This window comes from Taudactylus pleione, unplaced genomic scaffold (assembly GCF_031769625.1).
Source record: "Taudactylus pleione unplaced genomic scaffold, aTauple2 ptg000520l, whole genome shotgun sequence".
Lineage (NCBI taxonomy): Eukaryota > Metazoa > Chordata > Amphibia > Anura > Myobatrachidae > Taudactylus > Taudactylus pleione.
The window spans coordinates 5,780,315-5,806,249 of record NW_028284922.1 but is presented as its reverse complement, the minus strand read 5'-3'; the positions used below and the strand labels follow the sequence as shown (position 1 = coordinate 5,806,249).

The window sequence follows — 25,935 nt, the reverse complement described above, 5'->3', positions numbered from 1 at the left end:
CACACGATGTGCACGATTGATCGTTACGATTGATTGAAATCGTGCACATCGTGTAAAAAAATTGCGTGTGTATGGGCCGTGTATGTGTTGACTGTGGGCGATCAGTCACAAACAGTGAAAAGACACCCCTTTATGCAAAACCCCTAAAGTTGATGCAGCAGTGTTTTAAAAGTGATTTTACACTGCAATATGCACTCATTTTACGTAAATAAATAATGTGTCTTACTCAATTAGAGAAAGGGAAGCCCGTACATATATTTGAAAGTGTTTACGAATGCCACTATTCCCCATACCACCCAACATCTCCACGTGGCAAGTGTCCAGGAAGTGGAGTGGCCTTGCATCAGGTGGGTGTGCTATGGCATCACGTCCCTGTTTTCATTACTCTGGGGGCATGCCCAGCACTCGCCAACCTACTTGGCTATGCCCAGGCTCTCTGACACTGTTTAGATGCCAAAATATGGTACAGTGAGGGGTATGAATCATGTTATAGGATCCATTCCTCCTGGGTACTTATCAGACCTACTCAGCAATAATCCGATTGCATTTTGTAGTGTTATTTTGCACATTTTTTGCAAACACAAGCAGAAACCATGCCTCCAGTCTAATCTCCACCAGGTACAATAAGGGCAGGGAACTGCAACTAAAGGGACAGGGTCGCAGCTTGGTATTTGTGTATGCATTTAAACAACAAGCCAAAAAATAATAATGGATTTGCAATTGCACAGAATGACTCTGAATAAGGCCCTGAATGACTTCCACTTCTTGGGTACCCAGCTCCACACTTCGGTGCCTAGCTTGCCTGTGTTACAATTGTTGGATGATACTTTTTCTTACAATTGTTGAAACTTTAAAACTTTTTCCTTAGGCAGGTGGTATAAAACACATTCTGTATTAGTGAGTGGATACGCTACTGAGCTCTGATGATAATTAGGAAGCACAATTTAAAATGAATCTGCTTTATATATACAGCAAATGTGTGTATTGTGTAATAGGTTTGTACCTCCCGGGGCGCCGTACAGCAGCCGTGGTTTCCATAGTAACGGAGGAGGTTTGTGCCACAGCCGCCCAGTGACTCCTATCCAGGCCACGGTGGTGTCGGCGGAGACGGCGGGCGCAGGGCAGGTAACGGAGAGAGCAGCATAGACAGGTCCCAACATACCCCGCCTAGCGGGTGAGGGACATGCTGGGACTTGTAGTTCCGAAGGTTGTATTTCAGAAATTCAGGCGGCTCTTCCTAAAAGCACAGTGAGGGGATCTGGAATACAGGGTCGTGCTGCAGGGGTCCAGATCAGCTATGTCACTCTGCACATGTACATGCATGCCTACCCTCCAACATGACCTGTTCCTTTAGGTACAAAACACTCTGCTCCTGGACTTCCCATCTAATGTATGATTGCAGCCACTCGTGTTGCACTAAGGGGGTCATTCAGACCCACTCGCAAGCGGCAGTACGCTCGTAAGTGGGTCGATGTTCCCCACTGCGCATGCGCACGACGGAGGGAGCTCCGTCATGCGCATGCGCGAGACCCGGACTGTGACAGCCAAGCTGTTGCTCCGGGTCTCACACCAAAGGGGGCGTGCTGTCGATGGTAACTGACAGCACGCCCCCTTTGGTGGGCGTGCCGGGGGCGTGCCTGCCAGACGGAGGCGTTCCCATGGAAACGCCTACCGTCTGAAGCCGGCCCCACTGACATCACTAGTGATGTCAGTGGGAGTGATTTTGGCTCTGATAGAGCTAAAATCACTCCAGGGCTTGTGGCTGGGAAACCCTACCGCAGGGATTCCGTCGCAAGTCCGATGGTCGCGATGGTCAAGACCATCGCGACGATCTTTGTGGACGCTCGTATATGCTGTGGGTGGTCACCCACAGCTATACGAGAGTCCAGGAGGACGCTCCATTTTAATGGAGGAGGGCCCTGATTCAGAGCGAGCGCTCTGGTCAGAGCGTCCGGCTCTGAATCAGGCCCTAAGTCAAGAGTTCAACCTTGGCCCTCCAGCTGCTGTGGAACTACACATACCAGCATGCACTGCTACCTTTTTGATATAACAGCATTCTGAAACTATGGCAGTGCATGCTGGGTTGTTAGTTCCACAGCAGCTGGAAGGCCAAGGTTGAAGACCCCTGCACTATAGGAATTGATGAGACAGGTGTTTCAACACAGGTGTCTGCAATCATAAATTAGGAGGGAAGTCCTACCTACAGTAGCTGGTTTAGTACTCGGCCACATTTTAAGGGTTCTAGGGATTATCATTAAAATGTGGTTAATTGCATCCCTTGTATAGTGATGCTGGAAGCAGCATTATAGTTACAGGCACTAGAACCACAGATAAGGTTTTCTCATGTTTTAACAGTATTTGATATAGCACACAGATATCATGCAGCACTTTAAAGAGAATACTTCAGTCATTCACATCAGTCCCTGGCCCAGTGGAGCTTACAGTCTCTTTCCTGTATTACATACACATTGGGGTGTGTATTTTTTTTTTTTGTCAGAGGCCAATTAATCTTTTGGAAACCAGAGTACGCTGGGAAACCCACGCAAGCATGTGGGGAACATTCAAACCCCACACAGATAGTGCCTTGGTGAGACCTCAGTGCTGCCCATAATGTTCTCATTTAGGCACCATTCATTTTAATTTGAAAATTATTGTAGAGGTCACTGATCCTTAGGATAAAGGTGATGCTGAAATATGTGACACACCATAGCTACAGTAAGCTGCTTCCAGCTTTGCACTAAGGTGAATATGGAGGACATGTGTTTCATGGTAACAGGAACAAGTGGGATGCAGTAATGTTTAGCACAGCACTTAGGTCGTATCTGACAATCAGAATAATGGTAGTGCTTCTAGTGGATTGGGTACTGGTGGTCGGGATGCCGGTAGTCAGAACCCCGACACAAACAGGCAAGTCCCTTAAACCTCCTTCCCCCTAAAGCCTAACCCTAACCCTCCCCCTAACCAGAATACTTACTGTTGGGATGTAATTAGTCGGGATTCTGGTGCCAGGATTTGGACTGCTGTCGGGATTGGCGCCGGTATTCTGATCGCTGGTATCCCAACCACCGGGATGCCAGTACATCCCCTTCTAGTAGACTGTTTCTAGCTGCCAATGTCACATAATGTAGATAATGCCATTCTATACAGGTTTTAAACAGAAATATTTCTTTATACATTAACTCAATTACATAGACCATCTAGGAAACGGTAGACTTTTTTTTTTTTATTATAGCTATAAAAGAGTGAAACAGTATCCGGAGTAAGTGTCATTAGAATATTTATTATGTCAAATACAGTCAGTGACAAGTTAAAACATGAAGCGTCCATACACTGTGCAATTTTTTTGCCCGATCAACCAATCTATAGCTGTGACCAAACAGCAATTATCGCTCTGTCTGGCATGAGAAATCTTTCAGCGATAATGGCTGCTCGGATCTGACAGTGGTTATATACTCCCCATCGGATACATAGACCAATTATCTGACCGTTTATGTCAGTGTCAGATAATTGGTCTGTCTGTCTGATGGTGAGTTTTATCTCAAGGTGTGTGACCAGTATTAGATATATGAAAAAAAAAATAATAATAATTTGAACAATTAAAGGTAGTTGGAATGTACACATCTTAAATTGTAGGAGCAGTTGCAGAACTTCCAACAGGGTGGCCGGAGGTAGTGTCTCTGGGTATCGCCCTATAGCAACACCCTAACACTCCCCAGCAGTCCCTTCCCGCCCCCTACCTGAAGCCAGGAGGTGAAGTCTAGGAGTGGATTTGAACATTTACACATTGCAGACTGTGTAAATGGGCGTGTGTGGCAAGTACATGCTACCCATTGGTGCACCTCTGACAGCCAGTGCATCCGTGTAGAAGGTGTATGAAAGAACATTATTACATTAGTTAATTACTGTAGACCATCCAGGCACAGACTATTGTTTGACTTTCAGTTCAACCTTTCAATTCTAGTTTTCTAGTAGCATTGGTGTTTTTAGGCTCTCCCATACCCAACTACAACCAATATCATGCTGTGCAAAATGTATCTGCAAGAGGAACATTTTTATATTTTTTATTTAAAAACCTATTCTAGAAAATAATTAATATACCATGTATGTACATGATCATTGCACACACGTTGTCTTATAGTAATTGCCATTGCATTCTTCTTTCCAGACCATTACAGTTATACAATGTCTGCAAGCTCTAGAGGCCAGTCCAGAAGCAAAAGCACTCCGTCACCTTCATCATCTTCACCTGCAAGCTCCGCCAGCGGGGGTCATGCTAAACCAAGTGACAAGCTAAATCCCAAGACTATAGACCCGGTAACTGGTTTTATGTTCTCCATTACAGTATACAGGAAACTGCTGCTATGTAGTAAGATTTAATTAATTATTTGTAGTTCAACTATTGTGGGGAAAAAACATTTGTAATGTAGTTTATGCGGCAGCAGTCATTTCATTGACTCTGCTGTAATGACTTGCTTCCCAGTGCTCTCCTAGATGTAGGTTAAAGCTGAATCCTGTACAAGGCAAACTCAGTCATCCCATTTCCATGTCAGTAGCGTAACGAGGGGGTGCGTATGGGGCTGGGAGCCATAGAACTGACGCGGCAGAGGGGGGTGCCGTCGGTCCGGGCAATGTCCAGCGTTGGGATCAAGTGTTGATCCCAGTGCTGGAAGTCCTGCTGTCCGGTGAGATCTGTCCCTAGCAGGACACATCTCAGCGGACTGTTTACAGCGGTGGGCGACATTTGGCGGCAGCCACGAACTAGGTGCACCTCGCGGACCGGCGTCCACTTGAATTTGGCGCCGGCCGTGAGCCAATGACAGCTCGTGGACTGGCAACCAATAGAAAGCAGATGTGGCTCGCCACGTCATGGGTGGCTCTGTCTGCGACATTTGACATCAGACGACGCTGGGTGGAAAAGAGTCAGGCGGCGGGCGAAGGATGAAGACATTGTGGCAGTGGAAGAGGCCAGAAGACACCGGGCTCAAGAGAGAAGAGCTCCGGTGGTGGTGCCGCTGGCCAGGACGGGCCGGCGGCGGAAGAATGTAGCTGAGGACCACAGAGTGCTGCAGTGGTGGGAAAGTAAAAGAGTTAACAAAGCTCCGCACTGCAGCCTTTTCATACCGGACAGGTAGGTCCTCTATGAGGCCTTCCCATCTTTAATCTCTCCCTAGACCATCAGGTTGTCGGGCCGAGGGGGTAATCAGGCCTGTGGCACTGATAGGTGGGCATTAGGCCCGTGCTCCTGAGGTTATAAGTGATCCTGGGCAATAAGCCCAGGTCACATAAATGAGGGGAGGTGCTGTTTATTCTACCTTGCCCTTTGTGCCAAATCCCCAAGTAATTTTTTAAACATGACAGTTAGCAGCTGATTGGTTGGTACTTTATCTCTGTCAACTTTCTCTCTCCAAGGCTTAGTACATAAACCCCAAAGTACCAACCAATCAACTTCTAACTGTAATTTTTCCAAACACACTCTATGAAATGGCAGAAGCTGATTGGTTAGTACTTTATCTCTCTCCAAGGTTTGATAAATCTCCCCCATAATAAAAAATATTTGTATCTTTACAATTACACAAATTAAACTGCTGAGGGTCTGTTTTTCCAATTTGAGCTGAATCTTTTTTTTTTCCCCTTTTACTCTCCTCAGCAAAACTTAAGGTGCCGACACACTAGTCGACCCGCAAATGATGCAATGTCGTAAACTATTTCCCTTGAATTCCCCGGCAGCTCTCTGACAGTCCTGGTTTGACGATATCATGCATAAAGTGATCATTTTGACAAACGATCCACTAATAACCTATCGTGCGTTTTTAACTATTTCCAGTGCATCGTAACGAGAATTGTTTTGTCATTTTATGTGCAGATTCCTGAAAAATCTTTTTCTATAATTCTAAAATAATTTTATATATATATATATATTTTTATTTTTTATTTTTGAGTGTATATTAAATCACTCTTTTAAAGGTGTAATGTATTAAAAGCTAAGCTTTACTATTTCATTGCATTACTATCAACCATAATTAGTTTAATGAGTGCCCAAAATAGACATTTCTTGTCTTAGTTGCATTTTGCAACAGGTATTTATGTCGTTAACGAGATTGCCAGATCTTACTAGCAGGAGGGAAGATCTGAAGATGCGATATGCGACCCCCGGGTACGCGCATCGGGAGTGGACACTCACAATTTACACATGTTTTGCACGATTTGTTGTTCCGATGTGTCAATTGGCAAATCGTGCAAAATATCTCAGTGTGTGGGCACCATTACTGTAACGCACGGCACTTTATCACGTTCCAGGAAGGTTTCTGCAGTTTGCTACATTTTTTCTTTTTCTAAAGTCAGAAAGGTGTCAGACTGCTGAAATCCATTCCAGGAACTGACAACTGAGCTTCTATATGTTTCTTTTTTCTTTAGTTTGCTGAGCCACAGCGCTGTCCCTCTGCCTTTGCTGCTATATACTCTAAAGGAGGAATTCCATGCAGGTAATCCATTTTTCATGCTTTCACATAAATATCCATTCCTAAAGCCAACCTAGAAGTGCCTGTGACTGGTATATCATGCTGGTTTCTGTGGTGTCCTGCAGTCTCCGCCGCTTTTGATTCCGTTATACTAAATAATTAACAGCTGTTTTTTTTTATGTATTCCTTTAATAGGCGCATGGCTTGTCCGCTGTATGTTACTGTGTTTCATGGAAATATTTTTGCTATTAAAGAACCAAATTGAATTTGTTCTTTGTATTTCCTGCACTGTTTGGTTAGTTCTGTTAGGTGTCACTACTTTAATAGTCACTACTTTAATAGTGAAATCATTAAAAATGTTTTCACTATTTTTTTTCACAATTCCTATGTTATATTTTCTAACTTTTTGTTTTGGAAAAGTTGTTTAACACCCCCCCCCCCTGCCCATCCCCCCTCCCCTTCCTTCAGGGCTGAGATAAATGTCATGCTATGGAATGCATTAGTTATGCAGTAATAACTTCATTATTTTTTGTCTGAAGTCTGCACACAGAGAGCCTCATTTTTCCCTTGTGAATATACAGATGTGTCCTCACTCGTCTTTGCTGCAGTTGCGCCAAACACCCTCCTCAACGCGCCTGGTTTTGTGAGAATATTGCTGGGCGTCATTCCTGCGTCTATTTTCTTGCCACAAATGCATCTAAGTTGCAATGTAATGCGACTGTACTGATTACTTTGATATGTGACACCTTTATATCTGTGTGTGACTGAGTAGTCTATTTACTAAGCAGTGTTAGGAGACAGAATGAAAAGTGATAAGGTGCCAGCCAATCAGCTCCTAACTGCCATCTCACAGGCTGTGTTTGAAAAATGACAGTTGGGAGCTGATTGGCTGGCACCTTATCACTTTCTTATCACTTTTCATGCTGTCTCCTAACACTGCTTAGTAAATAGACCCGTGTGTCTCTCAGACAGCATGCAATGTGCTATGATGCAGCGGCCACAGCTTTTTCCACACCAAGTTCTGGTTACAGACTCTGTCGCACACAGATATACAAGTGTCACATATCAGATTAATCAGCTTCCTAGTCACATCACATTACCACAAAAAAAAAGATGCCCGGTGCTAGCGAGCTGCACGGGACCTGGCGGATCACTCACGCCGGGCTTATCACACCGCATGGCGTATTGCGGATAGATGAGCTGGGACACATCTGTAGCCATTGATGTAATCACTGATGACCCATATACAATATTCTACCATGTGTCCTAGTACCCCAAGGACTATCCAAAAGTCTTACACGTACTTCCTACTTTTCAGGCTTGTCCATGGTTCTGTAAAGCACAAGTTGCAATGGGAGCGTCCCCCAGAAACTATCCCCTTTGACCCTCTACTGATCACTCTAGCTGAGGTAATGTATCATTCACAAACATTCATCTCCTGCTTGTCAGTTAGCTCATTTGCCATTGTGTATGAAAGCAGTTTGCCCTTACACAGAGGCGTGCCTTCCTATTACATATTGTACATGTGTAGATGAATGGTCTGGATATGAATATATATTATAAGACCAAGTTTTAAATAAGGATACGGTGAAATTGCTGTGTGGGACAAACTACTTCTCATCAAATCCTTCTGTTCTAAACCCTGAGGCCTTTTGTGGTTGGAACTGTGATATTAATCCCTGCAGTAAAAACAGCATTTACCCTTATGTTACCTTATGTGTTCATCTGTCTGATATAGCATTATTGTCATTTATCCCAATCGTATGTTGCGTGTAATGTCTACTAGTTATTTAACAAGTATTAATTTTCCTGAGCATAATTTTCCATAGTGGTCATTGAGTCATTAAGATTATGGGCCTGATTCAGTTGTGGATGCTATTTTGATGTTCACGCAGTTGAGTGATTATCGGTGGACTGCGATCAAACGGGACTATGGTTGTAGAGAGGATTTTATTCGCAAGCGATTGACAGACCGGGGCCGTTTTGTGGGCGGTAACATGGAGTGGCAGCAAAAATGCGGGGTGTGTCATGACCGTGTTCAGGGCGTGTATCTGCCTACATCTGCGATCCCGTACGCAGAAAATATGGCGCCAGCATCTCAGCTCCTGCAGCCATTTTAGAGACCATAGGGTTACTAAGATAGGCGATGATAGAAGGCCCTGCAGCCACCGCTGTGTGTTTGTATGCCATTGGTGGCGTCTCAATACATTTCCATGTGGCTGTAGCACGGTAGTTGCATAGAAAATCGCAGCTGCTAATGCATTAGGGTCCACGTCTGAATGAGGCCCTGTGCTCATTGCTCACCATTGCCAAAGGGTGTAGTATGCTTCCGCTGTCGGGATTTGAATCGCCGGCCATGTTTCTGGCGGTTCAAATCCCGACAGCGGAAGCCCGACGATCCCGATCGCTAATAAGGTAAGTATAACCCCATTTTCCCCCCTAAACCTAGCCCTCCCCTTACCTGCAGCCTAACCCTAAGTCTCCCGGGGGGGTGGGGTGCCTAACCCTAACCTCCCCCGGGGGTGCCTAACCCTAAACCCCCCCCTTCCCCTAGCCTAACCATAACCCTCCCAGGGGAGGGGTGCCTAAACCTGCCCTCCGCGCTGCTGTCCATGCCCGGCTTACCTTCGTTCGGTATGCCGGGCGTCGGGTTCCAGGCGTAGGTCTAATGACAGGCGTCAAGATTTCGACGCCTGTCATTAGTACCTTGCCTGGATTAGACAGTCGGAAAGCCGGTGGTCGGTATTTAGACCGTCGCCTTCCTGACTACATCCCTTGCCAAAGTGCCTCTCTTCTTTCTATTCTACATACTGTGCATATTACAGATATGACATCACAAATGACTGATTGCCGTTTAGCATCAGCTTACTATCTAACATCTGGCGCCATGTTTTTGTGGCAATAAAGCTCATAGCTGTGTAATTATTATGAGGCATCTCGCACCTATCATCCACTGCCTGGAGTATCACAAGCAGTTATATATCTGTCAGACAGTACAGCGTCCGGCTAGCTGGTGCTCCGTGTGTATCCGTTCTGTATCTGGGGAGAATTGAATTTAAAGTCATGTCTTTTTTTATTCCCTATATAAATTTCCATCAGGAAAGTGACATGTTTATTTGGAACCAGTGATGTGTATAATGTCTGTTTGTGGATATTTATGCGATCTGAGCTATTTTGCTGTTCATACTGCTGCTATTAATTAACATTGAAAGGACCCCTTGGCAAAATTGCAATATAATTGAAACTTGTATATAAACATGAGTTCTGTAGTCATCCAGCTAATGGCTGTTTTGTGTGGATATCATTTGTTACCAGTTAACATATTTTCTGTTGGAGCTGAAGCTGTTTCCACTTTTGCCTCCCAAGTCTCCGTTTGCTGTCACCTTTCATTATGCTGCTAACAATCGGTGATTAGCACAAGTGTTATCTATTGCCAGTGTAGCCTGAGCCCAGCTGTGTGAGTATTGTACATATCTATGTAACTACACCACCCCTATCCATACGCTTGGTTTGTAGCAGTCATCATTAGCAGTGTGCACATGCAGCAGCCCCTATGCTTGATGCAAGAGATCCATCTAGAAACAGACAGATCTCGGTGTATGCACAATTACATGGCTCCTAGGGCCTGATTCAGAGCCGATCGCTCGCACGATGTGTATGCAAATTGCATAGGCAGTGCAATCGCACAGCAATGCATTAGAACGCCCAGTATTTCTTAGAGAGTGGTCACATAGTGTATGCAGACACCCACCAGCCTGTTTTAAGATGCCCACTTGTGCACGTCATGTCCAGGAAGTGTATGTAACCATCGGTACATCGGGTAACATCGGATGCTATCGCAGCCCTTGAGGTTGACCATACCCTGCCGCAAGCACTGTGAGTACTTCAGTGTAAAAACAAGCCAGGTGACGTGTACTATGATGCTGTCTTATAATTATACATACATACCTCTAATACACCGCTGAGATGCTCAGACACGCCTGCTTTTGCACCTACACTCCCCCGTTTTTAATGGACAGTCCCTGTTACCACCTACAAATGACTGCCCCTGTCACTCACTCTGCTGGGCTGTCTATGTGCAGCGAGCTAATGCATTGTGGACTTTCTCTAAGGTATGCACATGTGCACTGTGATGCATACACACTGCATACACACACTGCATACACACTGCATACACACTGCATACCATCACCAGCAGCGAGAGCTTGCATCTTAGCGAGCGGGTCTGAATCAGGCCCATAGTTCCATCTGCACATCCTCACTACACAGAACCTACATGCCAATGCCCAATACCTCCCAGTTATGCCCATTCAGCTGCACGCGGATATGTATGATTTGGATTTTCCTGTAGGTACGTTCGCTCAGCTGCGGAGCATGTGCAGTACTGTCTGCAAATCATGTGCAACTCTGCAACAGCCCCAGTGTCTGCAAATCATGTGCAACTCTGTAACAGCCCCAGTGTCTGCAAATCATGTGCAACTCTGCAACAGCCCCAGTGTCTGCAAATCATGTGCAACTCTGTAACATCCCCAGTGTCTGCAAATCATGTGCAACTCTGTAACATCCCCAGTGTCTGCAAATCATGTGCAACTCTGTAACAGCCCCAGTGACTGCAAGTCATGTGCAACTCTGTAACAGCCCCAGCGACTGCAAGTCATGTGCAACTCTGTAACAGCCCCAGTGACTGCAAGTCATGTGCAACTCTGTAACAGCCCCAGTGACTGCAAGTCATGTGCAACTCTGTAACAGCCCCAGTGTCTGCAAATCATGTGCAACTCTGTAACATCCCCAGTGATTGCAAGTCATGTGCAACTCTGTAACAGCCCCAGTGACTGCAAGTCATGTGCAACTCTGTAACAGCCCCAGTGACTGCAAGTCATGTGCAACTCTGTAACATCCCCAGTGTCTGCAAATCATGTGCAACTCTGTAACATCCCCAGTGATTGCAAGTCATGTGCAACTCTGTAACAGCCCCAGTGTCTGCAAATCATGTGCAACTCTGTAACATCCCCAGTGTCTGCAAATCATGTGCAACTCTGTAACATCCCCAGTGTCTGCAAATCATGTGCAACTCTGTAACAGGCCCAGTGTCTGCAAATCATGTGCAACTCTGTAACATCCCCAGTGATTGCAAGTCATGTGCAACTCTGTAACAGCCCCAGTGTCTGCAAATCATGTGCAACTCTGTAATATCCCATGTCTCCAAATCATGTGCAACTCTGTAACATCCCCAGTGTTTGCAAGTCATGTGCAACTCTGTAACATCCCCAGTGTCTGCAAGTCATGTGCAACTCTGTAACAGCCCCAGTGATTGCAAGTCATGTGCAACTCTGTAACATCCCCAGTGATTGCAAGTCATGTGCAACTCTGTAACAGCCCCAGTGATTGCAAGTCATGTGCAACTCTGTAACATCCCCAGTGTCTGCAAGTCATGAAACCGAGAGAAAAACATTTACTTGACCATTTATTTTGCATGGCTATCAGGGCAGAGGAATACATGTGAAAGCTTATTAGATAAAGCGTATATAGTACTGTGACATCCCATTAATGGAACGTTGTATTTGCAGTTGCTATTACTCTTGTATAGTTCTATGTTGGAAAGAATTCCATTGCTCACGCCTCTTGCTTCATAATCAGAATGAAATGATAACTGTTCTCTTATTTCTCTGTCACAGGGTCTCCGAGAAACCAGACATCCTTACACGTTTGTTTCTCAAGAGGGATTTAAGGAATTACTGATGGTTTCAGGTAGTGCAGAAAAAGCTTTGCCCATCTTACCCAAAGTGGCAGCGGCTGTGAAAGGTGCCCTCGTATGTATTTCTCATACCTACCTTTTATCAGATACACCGACTAGTTTATTATCTTTTGTAAATCCTCGAGTGAAGCATTTCCCCATAGCGGGATGTAGAAACTCCCTTAGTGTCCACAGTAAGCTGCTACAGTAGTGACCCAGGGCCTGAGACAGAGGTGGACGCAGTGTTGATGATTGCGCAGCTGAGCCATTTTATTTGCTACTGCGCGTGCGTGAAATGTCTGAAAAACCCTTGCGACGCATGCCGAGGCCCCTGAGTGCATGCCGATGCCCCGAGTGCATGCAGAGGCCGCTGGTGCAAATGGAGACACCTGCAACAGACCTGGCGGTGGACAGCCATGGGCATTCCTGGGAGGTGCCTGGAAGTGCACACAAACAATAGTCCGTGTTATGGAGTGACAGTAAACGAGGCAGCGTTCCCAAACACAGAGCCACAGCCATGATTTGAGAAGGTTCAGAAGTACTGTAGACACTGCGCCAGCCATAGGGAGTTGTAAGTGCCGAGTACATCGGCAAATATCCACTGTCCACGGACATTGAAAGTGGGCATCTCAGGGCTTGCCATCTCCAACGCTCTCCATTACAGAAGGAGAAGGCTGAGACTAGCATCTGCATATTATCACAGGAGCGAATCCAAAAGATATTACTGCCGCAGGCGCATTAGCGTCCACCTCTGACTCATGCCCCAGATCCTCAGTGCCTCATGGGCAGTATAATCGTTTACAGTTTCTTAATGATATAGATATATAATGATAATAAGGAGATTCTGACATTTATGGGTGTATAATATCTAAGGCTATTGGTAGTACATGGGTAATGCTACAAAGATGCCAACCAAACTCCTTTGGGGCTGCTCCACAATCATACCCACCCGGCCTTGGCACTAGTGCAAGTTTGGAGAGGAGAGGGTCTCGTGGATGAGAGGTCTATGCACAAGCTGCTACTTATCGTAGTGAATTGCTTTAGGAGAGTCTGGGCCTGATTCAGACCCGCTCAATGTTGGCCCAGGGCGCATGCGCACAATGGCTCTGTTGTGCGCATGCGCGAGTCCCGGATAGCGACGGGCAAGCTACATGGGTTTCGCCTCAAAGGGGGCGTGCTGTCGCTGGTGAGTGACAGCACGCCCCCTTTGGTGGGCATGCTAGGGGCGTGGCTGGCCAGATGGAGGCGTTCCCATGGGAACGCCTACTGTCTGGGGCCGGCCCCACTAACATCACAAGTGATGTCAGTGGGAGTGCTTTCGGCTCTGATAGAGCCAAAAGCACTCCAGGGCTTGCGGCAACGAGACCCTACCACAAGGGTCTCGTCGCAAGCCCGATGGTCATGACCATCGCGACCATCTTCCTGGCCGCTCGCTATAGCTGCGGTTGGGTGGCCAGGAGGCCGCTCTAAAATTAAGAAGGACGGCCCTGATTCAGAGCGAGCGCTCTGTGAGTGCGTCCGGCTCTGAATCAGGGCCTCTGTCTGAGCTGAAGCGAGCTGGTTGTAGCCTTAAAGTCTTTATGGCCATGAAAGACCAGTGTCCTCAAGTGGTAATAAAGCATTTTGCAAAGAGTTCACATTATATACAGTATACCTCCTAATATGTAAATGTTATACCATGGACAGCACAGGCAGACTCATTTGCATGTTATCACTATCACACCTTACACCTAACTCTGTGATCTTGGCTCTTAGATACATGCAGATGGGGGCGTATTTGAAAGAGGTCTCAATGGTTTGGTACAGCTAAGTGCTGTTGTGGGACCATCCCTTAACCTTCACCTTAAGAATCTACTAACAAGTGTAAGTAAAGAAAGGTATTTACTAAAGTTATCATTTTACAAATAAATGTCCAGTGGGACAATTGTTATTTGCTCTAAATATAACTTTCCTACCTATTTTGCTTTGTATGTGAGATATGTTTTATCATTCTCCGTGTGTCTCATTTACATGTATAGCCATCATACTTACTGAGACTGTGTTCAGGGCAATCTCTGTGCTAAGTGTCTTTTTTCATGTGTGTTTTGTGCTTGTTAATAGTGCTAAAATCCCTTACAAATGACACAAGTAGTGATGTGCTTAACGTTGTGGCAAATTCAAAAATAAGCATTCAGTAAGTCATAGGGACAAAGTTTGCATTATTTTCACGCAGAATAAACAGAAGGTGTTGAGGATATTAAGCAGATTTGTGTAGACCCTGACGCTTTTGTTGCTGAATTATGTTAGTTTAGTATAATATTGGCATGTATATTACTCTGCTTAACGAGCCTGAATGTGTCCTGGAACGTGACTTCACTTAAGGGTGGTCTACCAGACTCCCCAGATGGGCACTGTTTTGGCCAGGCCTTCCTGGTCATCAGCTGTGGCCTTGAACTCTGCAGTTGCATAGTTATTCTGTATGCTGGTCCCAGTCATCTATTCCAAGAGCACTGGTGAATGGTGCTGGCCCTTCGCCAACCAGAGTGTCAGGTGGTCCCCACACTGAATGGTGGAAGTCTGGAACTATCTACCAATCGAGGTGCAGAACGCATTCTGCTGGATATTATGGCATCACAACTTACTGGGAGACCACATAGGACAACAAGAAGGAGAGTAACCATTAGAGATATGGGGTCTGATACTGTCACCTACAGATATTTATTTTGCCAAGCGAGATTATTATAACTGCATTCAGTGGTGGTGATGATGGGAATTTAGGCGTAATCCATTCTTTGCAGAAAGGGAATCTAGATTACTTCAAGGGGAGGCTCCAAATTGGGTGTAGGATGGACTTTGTTGCACAGCGACCATCTTCAGATCGTTTGATCACATTATGCCAATGACTTACTTTACCTCTTTACAAATGTTAGAGCATTTGAATTACTGTATGTGATTCTGAACTTTTTAGATTGTGTATTATTCTAGTAATGTCATATAAGGTTCTATCTTTATTAAAAGTATGTATTAATACAATTAGTTGCTCCCTTTTTGTTAGCTTTCCAAAAGATTGATGGATAAAAAATATAAAGAAGCTGTCACAACTGCTTTACAGAGCTTGGAACAACATGGGGGGAAGGTAACTATATTTTATACTTTTATGCTCTGACATGAAAGCATGGGACAAGTACAAGTAATACCCCCACCCAGATCTAAAGATATACTGTAACAGCTGACCCCCTCACTAGCATAAACCATGAGGATCAGGGTCCAGCACATCGGCCATACATGGGTTCTCACCTCCCTGCAACCAGTGCTTATGTCGGCAAAAGCTGTAGCGTTTCATTACTCCCATCAACTTATCCCTTTCTGGTGAGAAGAGCACTGATTGGATGTCTGGACAGTTGTCCAATGAAATCTCTGAACACAACGGGGCTGATTCGCACAGATCTCTGTTCATGGACGACCAGAATTTCGACATACGATTTTTTGCTAATTTGTTTTTGGTTAGCCTGAAATAAGCAAAAAAACATTGTCAACATTCTGGTGTCAACATGTTAAATGTCAACATTTTAACCATGTTGACATTTTTGAATTTCAACATACTGTATTGGTTGTTGACATTCAGAACCTGTCAACATTTTAAAAACTGATTCCCTTTCTGAGAATTAAAACAGGCAGCTTTCTCCTCCATCCATACCCAGCATCAGTGATGTAGCTGGTGCTTGTTACCGCTAAGCAGGGGGACAGGTGTTGTCAACCTGCTTTAGACAAATGCAGCTGCTCCTTATGGTGCGTACACACTGGGCGATAAAGTGGACGACTGAACGATATCGTTATCGTTCAGTCGTCCACTTTATCGTCCATTTTTAACCCCAAAAAGATGAACGATGACGACGACGCGCATTCCCGCGGGTCGTTGGTCATCATCGTTCATCTGGCTGACTTGCAGGCCAACCTGACGATCTCGTCAGGTTGCTGCATGTCAGGGAATGGGGGAGAGAGCGCGGCGCTGAACGATATCGTTAATGATATCGTTCAGTGGCTGTGCTCAATGTCATAAACGACATTGAGCACAGCCTGCCGGGGACAACACTACACGATATCGCTCAGGGAGCATATCGTGTAGTGTGTACCCACCATTACACATCCCCACTGCTAGTTAGCATAGAACTGAATTGAGAGAGAGAAATCTCATGTCACATATCCAAGTGAAGTGTTATGTTACACATATGGACACACACATTTGCTCCATTGTAGTACAATATTACAGTATGGTATCTACCTGAGTGTAGTGTTACACTGTGTGTATGATACATTTTCCATACACCCTGTAAATGATAGCTAAATGACATTGACCGGAATGCAGCCAGGGATAATGTATACATGAACCTTAGTGTTATAGGTATGACGAATACTTGATGCACCGCACACGTAACATAACACTACACTTAAGTAGCTGACATGCAGTTTAGCTTGTCTGGCTCATTCAGGTCTGTGTCATTAATCAGAGGTCTTCTCCGTAAGAAACAGTTGTGATCAAGTCATCTGGCTTTTTATTTCATTTCTCTTTGGGGTATGTTGTGGATGAAGATTCCCCATTTTACTACTTAATGAAAAAAATCTCAATTTAGCAGCTTAATAAAATATTAAACAATGACGTAGGGATGTTTTAAAAAATGTGCCAGAGTGTTTTATTTCTGCTGCCCCTGGCAGAGTGGCACTTGTAGTCACATAGCAGTACTTGCTGATTGTACACCATTGCCCTGGCACCCACTGCCCTAGGGCTGCCCAGATAAGCCTTCATGTATTTAGTATAGAGCTGCTTTGCCCTTAAGGAGGTGCATGGTTTTTGTGGGCCCTATCCCCTTTTGAAATTCTGTCCATTACTGGGTCTGGTATCACATTATGATGGGAACCTCATTTTGGCCATTTTTTTCCATTTATAGTATGACCCGGCATAGACTAGTCTTGGTTGCCACTTTTGCAGGTGGTCCCCACGTTCTTTGTCCCCCTTATTTATGTGTGACCAGTCCAGGCTACAGCACTGGTGCTGGTTATACATTTATGGTAGGGAACATTTTCTGTTTTACTCATGTGTACAGAGTTACTGTACATACACTATCAAAGGGAAATCCAGCACTAAGACGCCTGCTGGAAGAAAATGGTACCTTTTTATGTAATAAAAAACACTGTACCATTGACGAAGCAGTTCCCGGAGTTTAATTAGGAATAAATGGTCTATGGTTTTATCACACGTTTTGAGGTAACACAAGGATAAAAACATAGGACTTTGCAGTTTGTTTGTTTTTAACCTGAAGTTTATCTTTTTTTTTTTTTATCAAAAGGAAAGCTTGGGGATAATCAAATCAAAAATTCCGACTTACTGCTCTATATACAGCTGATAACCGTTTTATACATGTGGATTAGTATTTACAATAACGGGCTCATTGTTGAGCTGAAGATGACATATGGGCACATGAACCTGGATCCAGCCCTAAATCACCATGGCAGCACTCTCCAGTCTACATGACTTTTTCTTTAGCTTCTCATTGTTGGAAACAAGTAGATATATACTGCAAAATTATTGGGAAGGGTTTTTTTTTCATTATTAAAATCCCCAATGCAAATGCAACAGACAGCAAATGTCTTTAGCAGTATAGGACCAAAGTATAAGTAATTGTGCCTCTCCGAGTGGGGATCTTGACCATTGGTGCCAGCGGGACCTGCTGCTGTGCAGCCTCTGGCATCGTCTGTGCGTTCTGTCTGGCATGTGACAATCTTTCAGTGGGGTTTTATTTTCCCATTTATAATATTATAATGTCTTCATTGCTAATTAGACCTAGATAGACATTGGGTAATATATTGTGTTTTTCGCTTTGGAAATAATCTGAACATAGCATTGATCCCATTATACCAGTACCTCCTCTATACAATAGAAATAGCAGGAAAACGTTAGGTGTCCTTTCACCGATGGAGTCTTAGACTGTTAGAATGGAGATGGGTTCTGATAGAATCTTGTTTAAAGGACCATGAAAGTTCACTGTATAAATGCAGTCACTGCAGATCTCTACAAGTAAAGTATTTCCTCCCCACTGCATTAGCCAGCTGGAGCCTCGCCTACATCTTTAGCACATGATGGCAACTTGTTTAGGTCAAAAAGATTAGACTTCTGTCTTTTGACTTTCCTCGACATTAACCATATCACACAATGTTTGTTTTCAAAGCAAGATTTGCAAGTTCTCATACATTCTGCGTCTGCCATGTTAAAGCACCTCCCTCCTAACATGGGGATCCGGTCAGATTGTTGACATGGACTTTAGAACAATAACCAGTATGTCAACATGTTCATAATAACGACACCAGAATGTCAACGTACATTTTTTTGCTTATTGTTGGTGATGGGCTAAAATAAACAAATAACTGACATTCTGGTGTTGACATGTTCAATGTCTTCATTATGATCGTCAATATTTTTGAATGTTGAGATATTGGTTGTCGACCTAAAGACGGTGTCGACATTCTGATGTCTACTTCTCAGACCACACTCCTAACATGTCACCTTGCTGCAAAGGTGTTTCATGCATATTTTGTAACCTTAGATATGTAGTAATGTCTAATAGTGGCTTTATTTACTTGCTTTAAGCATGTGATGGGGAGCAGTTTGTAAGAGGCACAGAAGGCTGATAGCAGCTGGGCAGGGGGTTCTTACACAAGTTACATGGTATTGCAGAAACCCCATATTTCCAATAATAGGATTGTTATGTAAAGACATAAGTGTTGCAGTTCCCAGTGATCTGGCATCTCTGTAAGGATTAAGGTGCCCACACACATACCGATGTCCTCACGATACGATTTTATGGCCAATTTCCTCATGAACTTTCACGGGAGCTCCCTTGCCGTCGTGATCACGATTTGGAGTTAAAAATGTCCAATCTGACTAAAGATCTATCTTGCAGCCAATGCATTGTATCCCAGATTGGCTAATCTGCCCTACAGCACGGCAGATCAGAAGATGCGATGTACGACGAGTGGGGACGCGCATCGGCATCGTGCTCGTGAGTATAAACTCACAATTTGTACTTTTTTTACCCGATTCGTCGAAATCGGCCAAATCGTTTAAAATGTCGCTATGTGTGTGGGCACCTTTACTTTAGCTGCGAGTACAGACTTGTAGTGGAATATGTGATCTGACTGCAGCTAGTGATGCCTGTACAGAGTCTGCACTACAATCCTCATGCTGGTAGAGGCATTTCTGACACTGGGAAATAAATGCAGAAGAGCGGCTGCCATTACATTACATAAATGCACCTATTTGTCAGCCAAGCACAAAGACTGGGCAGTGCACTGGCTCAAGGAAACACTATTGTTTGCTGTCTGAGTTTGTTCTTCATCTACAGCTGCCCCCTCCCCAAATTCGGGTGATGCCAAGTTTAGTGATTCTTGTCTTATAAACCTGCAGCCTTAATATATGCTGAGTCTCTGGGAAATGTGATGCTCCTGTTACAGAAGAATGCTTCATCTGTCACAATGCCACTTGAATACAGACTACACACTTATTGTACTGTGCTGGATGTGTACTGCACACCGGCTTAGCTATAAATGTATACACTCTCCATCACACACACACAAAGGAATACACCGAGTATCTGCTCTCCGGCAACGCTATCACACACTAGAGGTGCGCCTGTATGTGCAGAGAGGCTCAAGCATCTGACATCAGAGTCCAACCTCCTATTACCTAACATTCTCATTAAATGACAGCTTTCAGTTTGTCTCCTAAACTACTCGGTTTAGCTCATTCATTTAAATTAATCTTCACAGTGAAGGGACATTGTGACTTCTTATTACATGTGTCACTTTTTCTTTTTTGTGATGTACCTATATGCCGAAGTGTAACAGGAGGGAATGGGTCCCATTGTAGTATAGAACAAGTTCCGATGATCGCCACCTCTGAGCTGAACCAAATTCAACTCCTTCTGTATAATAAAAGCTGCAAGTTCCTAAAAGCATGTTCTCTCCACCCATTTATACCCTATCCATTACCTCTGCAATAAAGGTGCTGGGAACACCTTCATTGTGCCCAATTCTTCCCCTCAGTCTGTGCTAACACCCCCTCTGCAAATGCCATTATATTGCCCTGTACATGTAAGGACATAGGTGATAATCCGGATGCAGCATGTCGGCTATTTTGCAGCTAATCTGGACTTGGGCTGCAGAATGCTGCATTTTTTTTTTTTTTTTTAAATAAAATTATGAAATAGGAAATGTATTGAATTTGAAACATTCATCTAATCAGGACCAAATACTTAAATTGTTGCTTACAAAACAGCCTGGCAACAATGCTTCTCCTAGCAACCTCATCAACACCGTATAACACTGTATAAAGGTTAATATTAACTCTCTCAACATTTAGAAATGTACAATTGGTACAAAATAAGCCCTTCCCCCTGATTTCCCCAGACCCTGCCCCTGTCTGCCAGAAATTCCTCTCTGAAAGGGGGCCAGTTGGACGGTGTGCAGTTATGCTTTGGGTGTTTGTTTTTTTGGGGGGGAATGATTCCCCTGAAAAAAGCCTTATGCTTGTACCCAACATATACCAAGTATTAGTGATAAAGTACTCTGCTATGTTGTGTTTTTATACAGAACTATTATGTGGCCATACAGCTATGACTTTCCAGTAGAGTGGACATTTGTGACAACTAGGGCACAGAGCCACATCTTCTGTTTCTGCCTCCGAGTCCTTTGATGTTGTTACATTTCTGTGCTACAATAAGGCTTATCTGCAGAAGTGCAGCGCTAATGGCGTATTATGATCTGTGATTTATGACTGCAGCATCTGTCCTGGTGCCATATCATCAGCCTCCTGATCTGAGTAGCTGTTGGATCAGGGACATTTGTTGCTGAGTGTGGTCTAGGCATAGGGTGCAGGATATTCACTAACAGCACGTTTCTCCACGAACAATAATTTATCCACATCCAATGAGGTGGCCGTGCTCAATCGCAATCCTCAGTGCGATGCATTACTTTCCAGATACACTTTTATAGGATTTCTAGGTACATTAATGTAATACAAACAGTCCTGATACTACTGTGTCTCCTGGATAGTATAATACATAAATGTGTCTGAAATGTGCAGCATTTTATGAGAAAAATAGAAACATTGAACTGACTTGTAAGCTTACCTACCTGTCTGTTTCATAATACCCCTTCATGTTTCCAAATGTATTCACCATGACTGCACAGTGGTGTATGCTAGCACTATTATATATACATGTTTCATTAAGGAGTTGGTGTAAAGTGCTATTAGGTCAGACATTGGAGTGTTTCTACCATGCAGAATGTTCAGGTAGATCTGCCAAAACTGGAGTATCCTCCTTTTATAGGGGTGATTCTAGTAACTGACAATGGGGTGTGCTTGGCTGGCAAACGGGTGCATTTCACCAAATTAAACGTCCGTGCTCAACGACTCTGTGTGTCTAGGATAGAGCATTGAATGCACCATGTTCTTTATGTGCAATTCTCTCCTCCAGGTAAATTTCTTCAGGACATCATAATAGGAAGGTATGAGGTATATAGAAAGCTGGTCGGAGCAATATAATGCAGTATGATGGCTGGATTTGGGAGGAAAATCAGCATACCCACTTTATACTGCCACCCCTCCTGCACTGTGCTCCAGATTAAGCTGGCCTGGAAGTGAGCATAGTGCATAAACCAGAGGTTCCCAAACACGGTCCTCAAGGCTCCCCAACAGTTCAGGTTTTATAGACATCCATGGTTGAGCACAGGTGACTTAATTGGAACCCGAGTCAATTTGATTTAACCACCTGTTTTCAGCCATGGCTATCTCTAACACCTGAACTGTTGGTGAGCCTTGAGGACCACGTTTGAGAACCTCTGGCTTAGACAATGGCTGGCATTTTTGATTGCTTGGAGACAAACATGTCCAACACCACCTCCCCCCCCCCCCTAAAGTCATAGAACACCTTCCAATAAAGGAATAAATTTACATGACGGAACCTGGCGATGAGTACTATTTAATGGTTCTGATACACCGAGGTACAGCTCCGTATGGAAGCCATGTTGTTTCATGTTTTTACATGGGGGATGAGATTGGCAGGGTCTGAAAATCCTGGATTGCAAGATAGCTGCCCGATCTGTTTGAAGAGTTGTCATGTAAGAGGCTAAATGAAGCTGAGGACCCTTAGGACTCTATATTCCTTCTAGTGTGGTCTTTAGGGCTTGTGAACTTTACCTGTCATCATCATCATCGTCAGAACAAAGTCATCGTATTCACCTTCCGAAAGGAAACGCCCAACAAAGATCCATCATCTGCTCGTGTTGGACGATTTTTGGGTGTATTAAATAAAGCAAAAAGTAAAATGCTCTTTGTGCTATAACCTTTATTCGGATGGTAACATATTAGCCAAAGACCACATGCTTAGGAAGGATCTTATGGTAATCAGCTGCTATGGCTTACAGTACATGAAGACACCAGTACAAGGCTGATGCTGCTGTTTACGTGTGTTATGTCTGGTGAATGGATTGGTATTTCAGCATTTCCTGTATTAAGAGTGGAGAGAAACCTTTAAAATAAAAAAGTATTTTTGTGTTTAAATAAAGATGACTAATTACTATGTTACATGTTCTTGTCATCACACTGTTCTAATTTGTTCATCTACAGCCTCTCTGTGCTTTTCCTTAAACTATTTGAGACAGTGTTTGGAAATGAAGGGACCCTCTTGTCATTTTAATTGTGACCATAATTCAATAAAGTATTAAGTTTTTTTTAAATCTGATTAAATAGATAAGTTTCCTAAGCTTTGATATATATTTAGAGTTGTGTACTGTGCCACTTAAGTCTCATCTAGCCTCAATACGCAATGCTCTGCGATATGCCTGGCGTGAGTGAGTCGCCTGGTTCTGTGAGACTATGTTAGAGCTGGGCGTCTTGAGGCTAGATGAGACTTAAGTGGCACAGTACGCAATGCTCTGCGATATGCCTGGCGTGAGTGAGCCGCCTGGTTCTGTGAGACTATGTTAGAGCTGGGCGTCTTTATTTACGTCTAAGTCGTAATGCGATGTGACTAGGATGCACCAGGAGACTCTACAGATTCATTTGATGGGAACATGTGTATATCTGTATGCAACTGAGACTGAAAATGGAACTTGATGTGGAAAAAAGCTGCGGCCGCTGCATCTGATAACTTTGCTGATTTTGGGTATGAAAAAGTATCTCGCTCGTCCCCGCGTGTCCCCGTATTCAATTTCAAATCGGCGAAGACGGAACCTGGCGAAAACGATGTGAGCGAAAAGTGCTGTAATTTTTGGGGAAATCAGCCTGACACCCTCCTAAAGATGCTGTAACATGGGGGTTCACTATGGGTACCCCCGAATAGACCTGCTGAAGGTATTTTGGGTCTTTTAATGGTCTCAATAGGTGCTGTTTAGCGTCTTTGAAAAAGTGATGAAGAATAGCATTTAGCAAGGTTTGTTTTTGAGAAATGAGTACCAGCAAATTTGGGGTACATGAAAATTGGTGCTAGCATTTTTTAAAGTGGCTAATGTGAACTTTTAAAAATCGTGAAAAATCCACCTGCCGCTACCACCTGCATTTAAAAAAAAACACCTGTGGCATACTGTACTTGGGGACCCCCGAGTCTATTTCACCTAGTTTAGAAGTTTGTCCCCCAACTTTGTTTTTTTTTTCGCCTCCAAAATGAAAGTACTTTTTTGGTTTGTCCTGGCTAACTTTTATAAAACATTTTTGACACAGTTTACCTTTGGGGGACAGTCCAAGGGGTTCTGGGTGGTTTCTGAAAGAATGTACCCCAAAACCCCAATTCTGCACTTTTTTCCCGACACCTATTCATAGGTGATACTTTTTCCATTGACTTTCCGGACCGGCGAAAAGACGGAAGAATTGAATATTGCTTTTCGACGGCAATTGAATATGACCCTTAGACGCATTTTTGGCAAAAAAAAAAAAAGACGCCCGACGCTGACTGAGTCTCATGGGACCTGGCACGCCAGGAGTGGCTATTTGGCGCGACTGCAGCAAAAACGAGTGAGGACACTTCTGTATATTGCAGTTTCAGATCGCTTCGCCTCAATATGCCTTGCAGTTTTCAAAATGTTTGAGTGATAGCGCCTGTCTGAAATTCAGAGACACTTCGGATCGGCCTTCTCTAGTAACAGACTTAAATGTGACCCCTGCATACTGCAAACACTGGGTTCACTCAGTGACCTAAGAGGGGCTCAGTCATCCTTATGTTAAATGGACACTCTGCGTATGCAAGCTAGGAAACTGTTATGGGACTCCTGGAACATTGCAAGGTAAACGTATGAGGACAATTTAGGGGATTACCTTACTGCACAATCTAAATAAAATGGTAGCACGTATAAGAGACAATATTACAAATATCTATGATTTATGTATGGTGTATGCACCAAATGCAAATTAGCTAGGCCACTCCTAAATGCAGTATGGAGCAAAAAGGATCCACATTACCAAAGCTATGGATACTCTGTACATATAACACACAGCGCCTGTTTGGGCCTCTTTAGTAACTTAGCATAATGTGCATATATGTGTTTTTAATCCATCACTACAGAGGGCTAGCTCTAATCTTCTAGACTAGGAAATTAAAGTTACCATGTTATTGGTTGCTATGGGTTACAACACAATGCCATTAAAGTGTCAAGCTAAAATCTCTATTCTTAATAAAATGAATTGCAAAATGCATTAACAACATTTTGAAAAACATTATTTTGGAAATATGGGAGAACATCGTCACTATAATAGTACTTCTGTACTTTATTATATTCAGATTTATTATAATTTTATATATTTGTATTTTATACACTGGCCTACTTTTGAAGAGATTGTCACGCCGCTCCTGTTCAGCAAAGATTCAGATCATTAAACTAATGTCATTCAGTATATATCTCACAAATCTCTTTTAAAAGGCCTGCAGAGATATTTCATACATTGGCTTTTAAAATGTGTTTTCTGTGTTTAGTTCTCCTGTAAGTGCTATGGGTTCCTGCTTTGATGCTGGAGCACAGCTGTTCTGTATGCATAAGGCGTCCACTGGTTTCTACATTCTAATATATTCCGGCCCTTTGTCATATTTTTCTTACACTGAGCTAACGTTCTAGATTCTTAAGGATCTAATAAATGTTTTCAATTGCTTCACTGTCATCTTGCTGCCACCATGAGCATTTCAAAAGTGGACTGAGCTTGTAAGAGAGTAGACATGAGCCGTGGTGAAAATACTGTCATGATAACAAAGGGATACTAATGACAATAGCCCTGATATTGGAAGACACCTGTAGAAAAGAAGGTTACTTATTAAAAGTATTTCCCATCTTCCTAATGTATTTTTAGCCCCAGAACCACACCTCTTCTCCACTAGTTCTTTGATGGAGACCATCACCAAATGCCTGTTTGCTTGGTTCAGCAATTTGTCTCAATCTCTTGAGTGTTAGGGGATCTGACATACAGCCATGGCCAAAAGTTTTGAGAATGACACAAATATTGGTTTTCACAAAGATTGCAGCTTCAGTGTTTTTATACCTTTTTGTCAGATGTTACTATGGTATACTGAAGTAAAATTACAAGCATTTCATAAGTGTCAAAGGCTTTTATTGACAATTACATTAAGTTTATGCAGAGAGTCAATATTTGAAGTGTTGACCTTTCTTTTTCAAGACCTCTGCAATTCGCCCTGGCATGCGGTCAATCAATATCTGGGCCACATACTG

At 43.6% G+C, this 25,935-nt stretch overlaps 1 protein-coding gene across 3 annotated transcripts; it reads left to right on the top strand.

Annotated features, from left to right (window-relative positions):
• Nucleotides 1-1,013: 1,013 nt before the first annotated feature.
• PACRGL (parkin coregulated like) lies at nt 1,014-23,032 on the top strand. 3 transcript variants are annotated; one of them, XR_015870060.1, is made up of 8 exons: nt 1,014-1,125; nt 4,166-4,314; nt 6,415-6,482; nt 7,777-7,867; nt 12,134-12,268; nt 13,948-14,069; nt 15,227-15,307; nt 17,517-23,032. XR_015870060.1 is itself a non-coding variant. In XM_088450625.1 (8 exons), the coding sequence occupies exons 2-8, from the start codon at nt 4,183-4,185 to the stop codon at nt 17,571-17,573; spliced, it is 672 nt and encodes a 223-aa protein (XP_088306751.1). In that variant the 5' UTR covers nt 1,014-1,125; nt 4,166-4,182; the 3' UTR covers nt 17,574-23,031. The 3 variants fall into 3 exon arrangements, 2 of the variants coding, with proteins under 2 accessions (XP_088306751.1, XP_088306752.1); XM_088450625.1 differs by having other exon boundaries at nt 13,948-14,055; nt 17,517-23,031; XM_088450626.1 differs by lacking the exon at nt 1,014-1,125 and having other exon boundaries at nt 4,183-4,314; nt 13,948-14,055.
• The last annotated feature ends 2,903 nt before the right edge of the window (nt 23,033-25,935 follow it).

What these genes read in the sequence shown, in the direction of transcription:
- PACRGL (XM_088450626.1), top strand. Translation starts at nt 4,183, where the DNA reads ATGTCTGCAAGCTCTAGAGGCCAGTCCAGAAGCAAAAGCACTCCGTCA. An exon ending in TTAAGAATCTACTAACAAGT is followed by an intron (nt 14,056 to 15,226) that starts GTAAGTAAAGAA and finishes CCTTTTTGTTAG; the next exon opens with CTTTCCAAAAGATTGATGGA. An exon ending in TGGAACAACATGGGGGGAAG is followed by an intron (nt 15,308 to 17,516) that starts GTAACTATATTT and finishes TTTTATCAAAAG; the next exon opens with GAAAGCTTGGGGATAATCAA.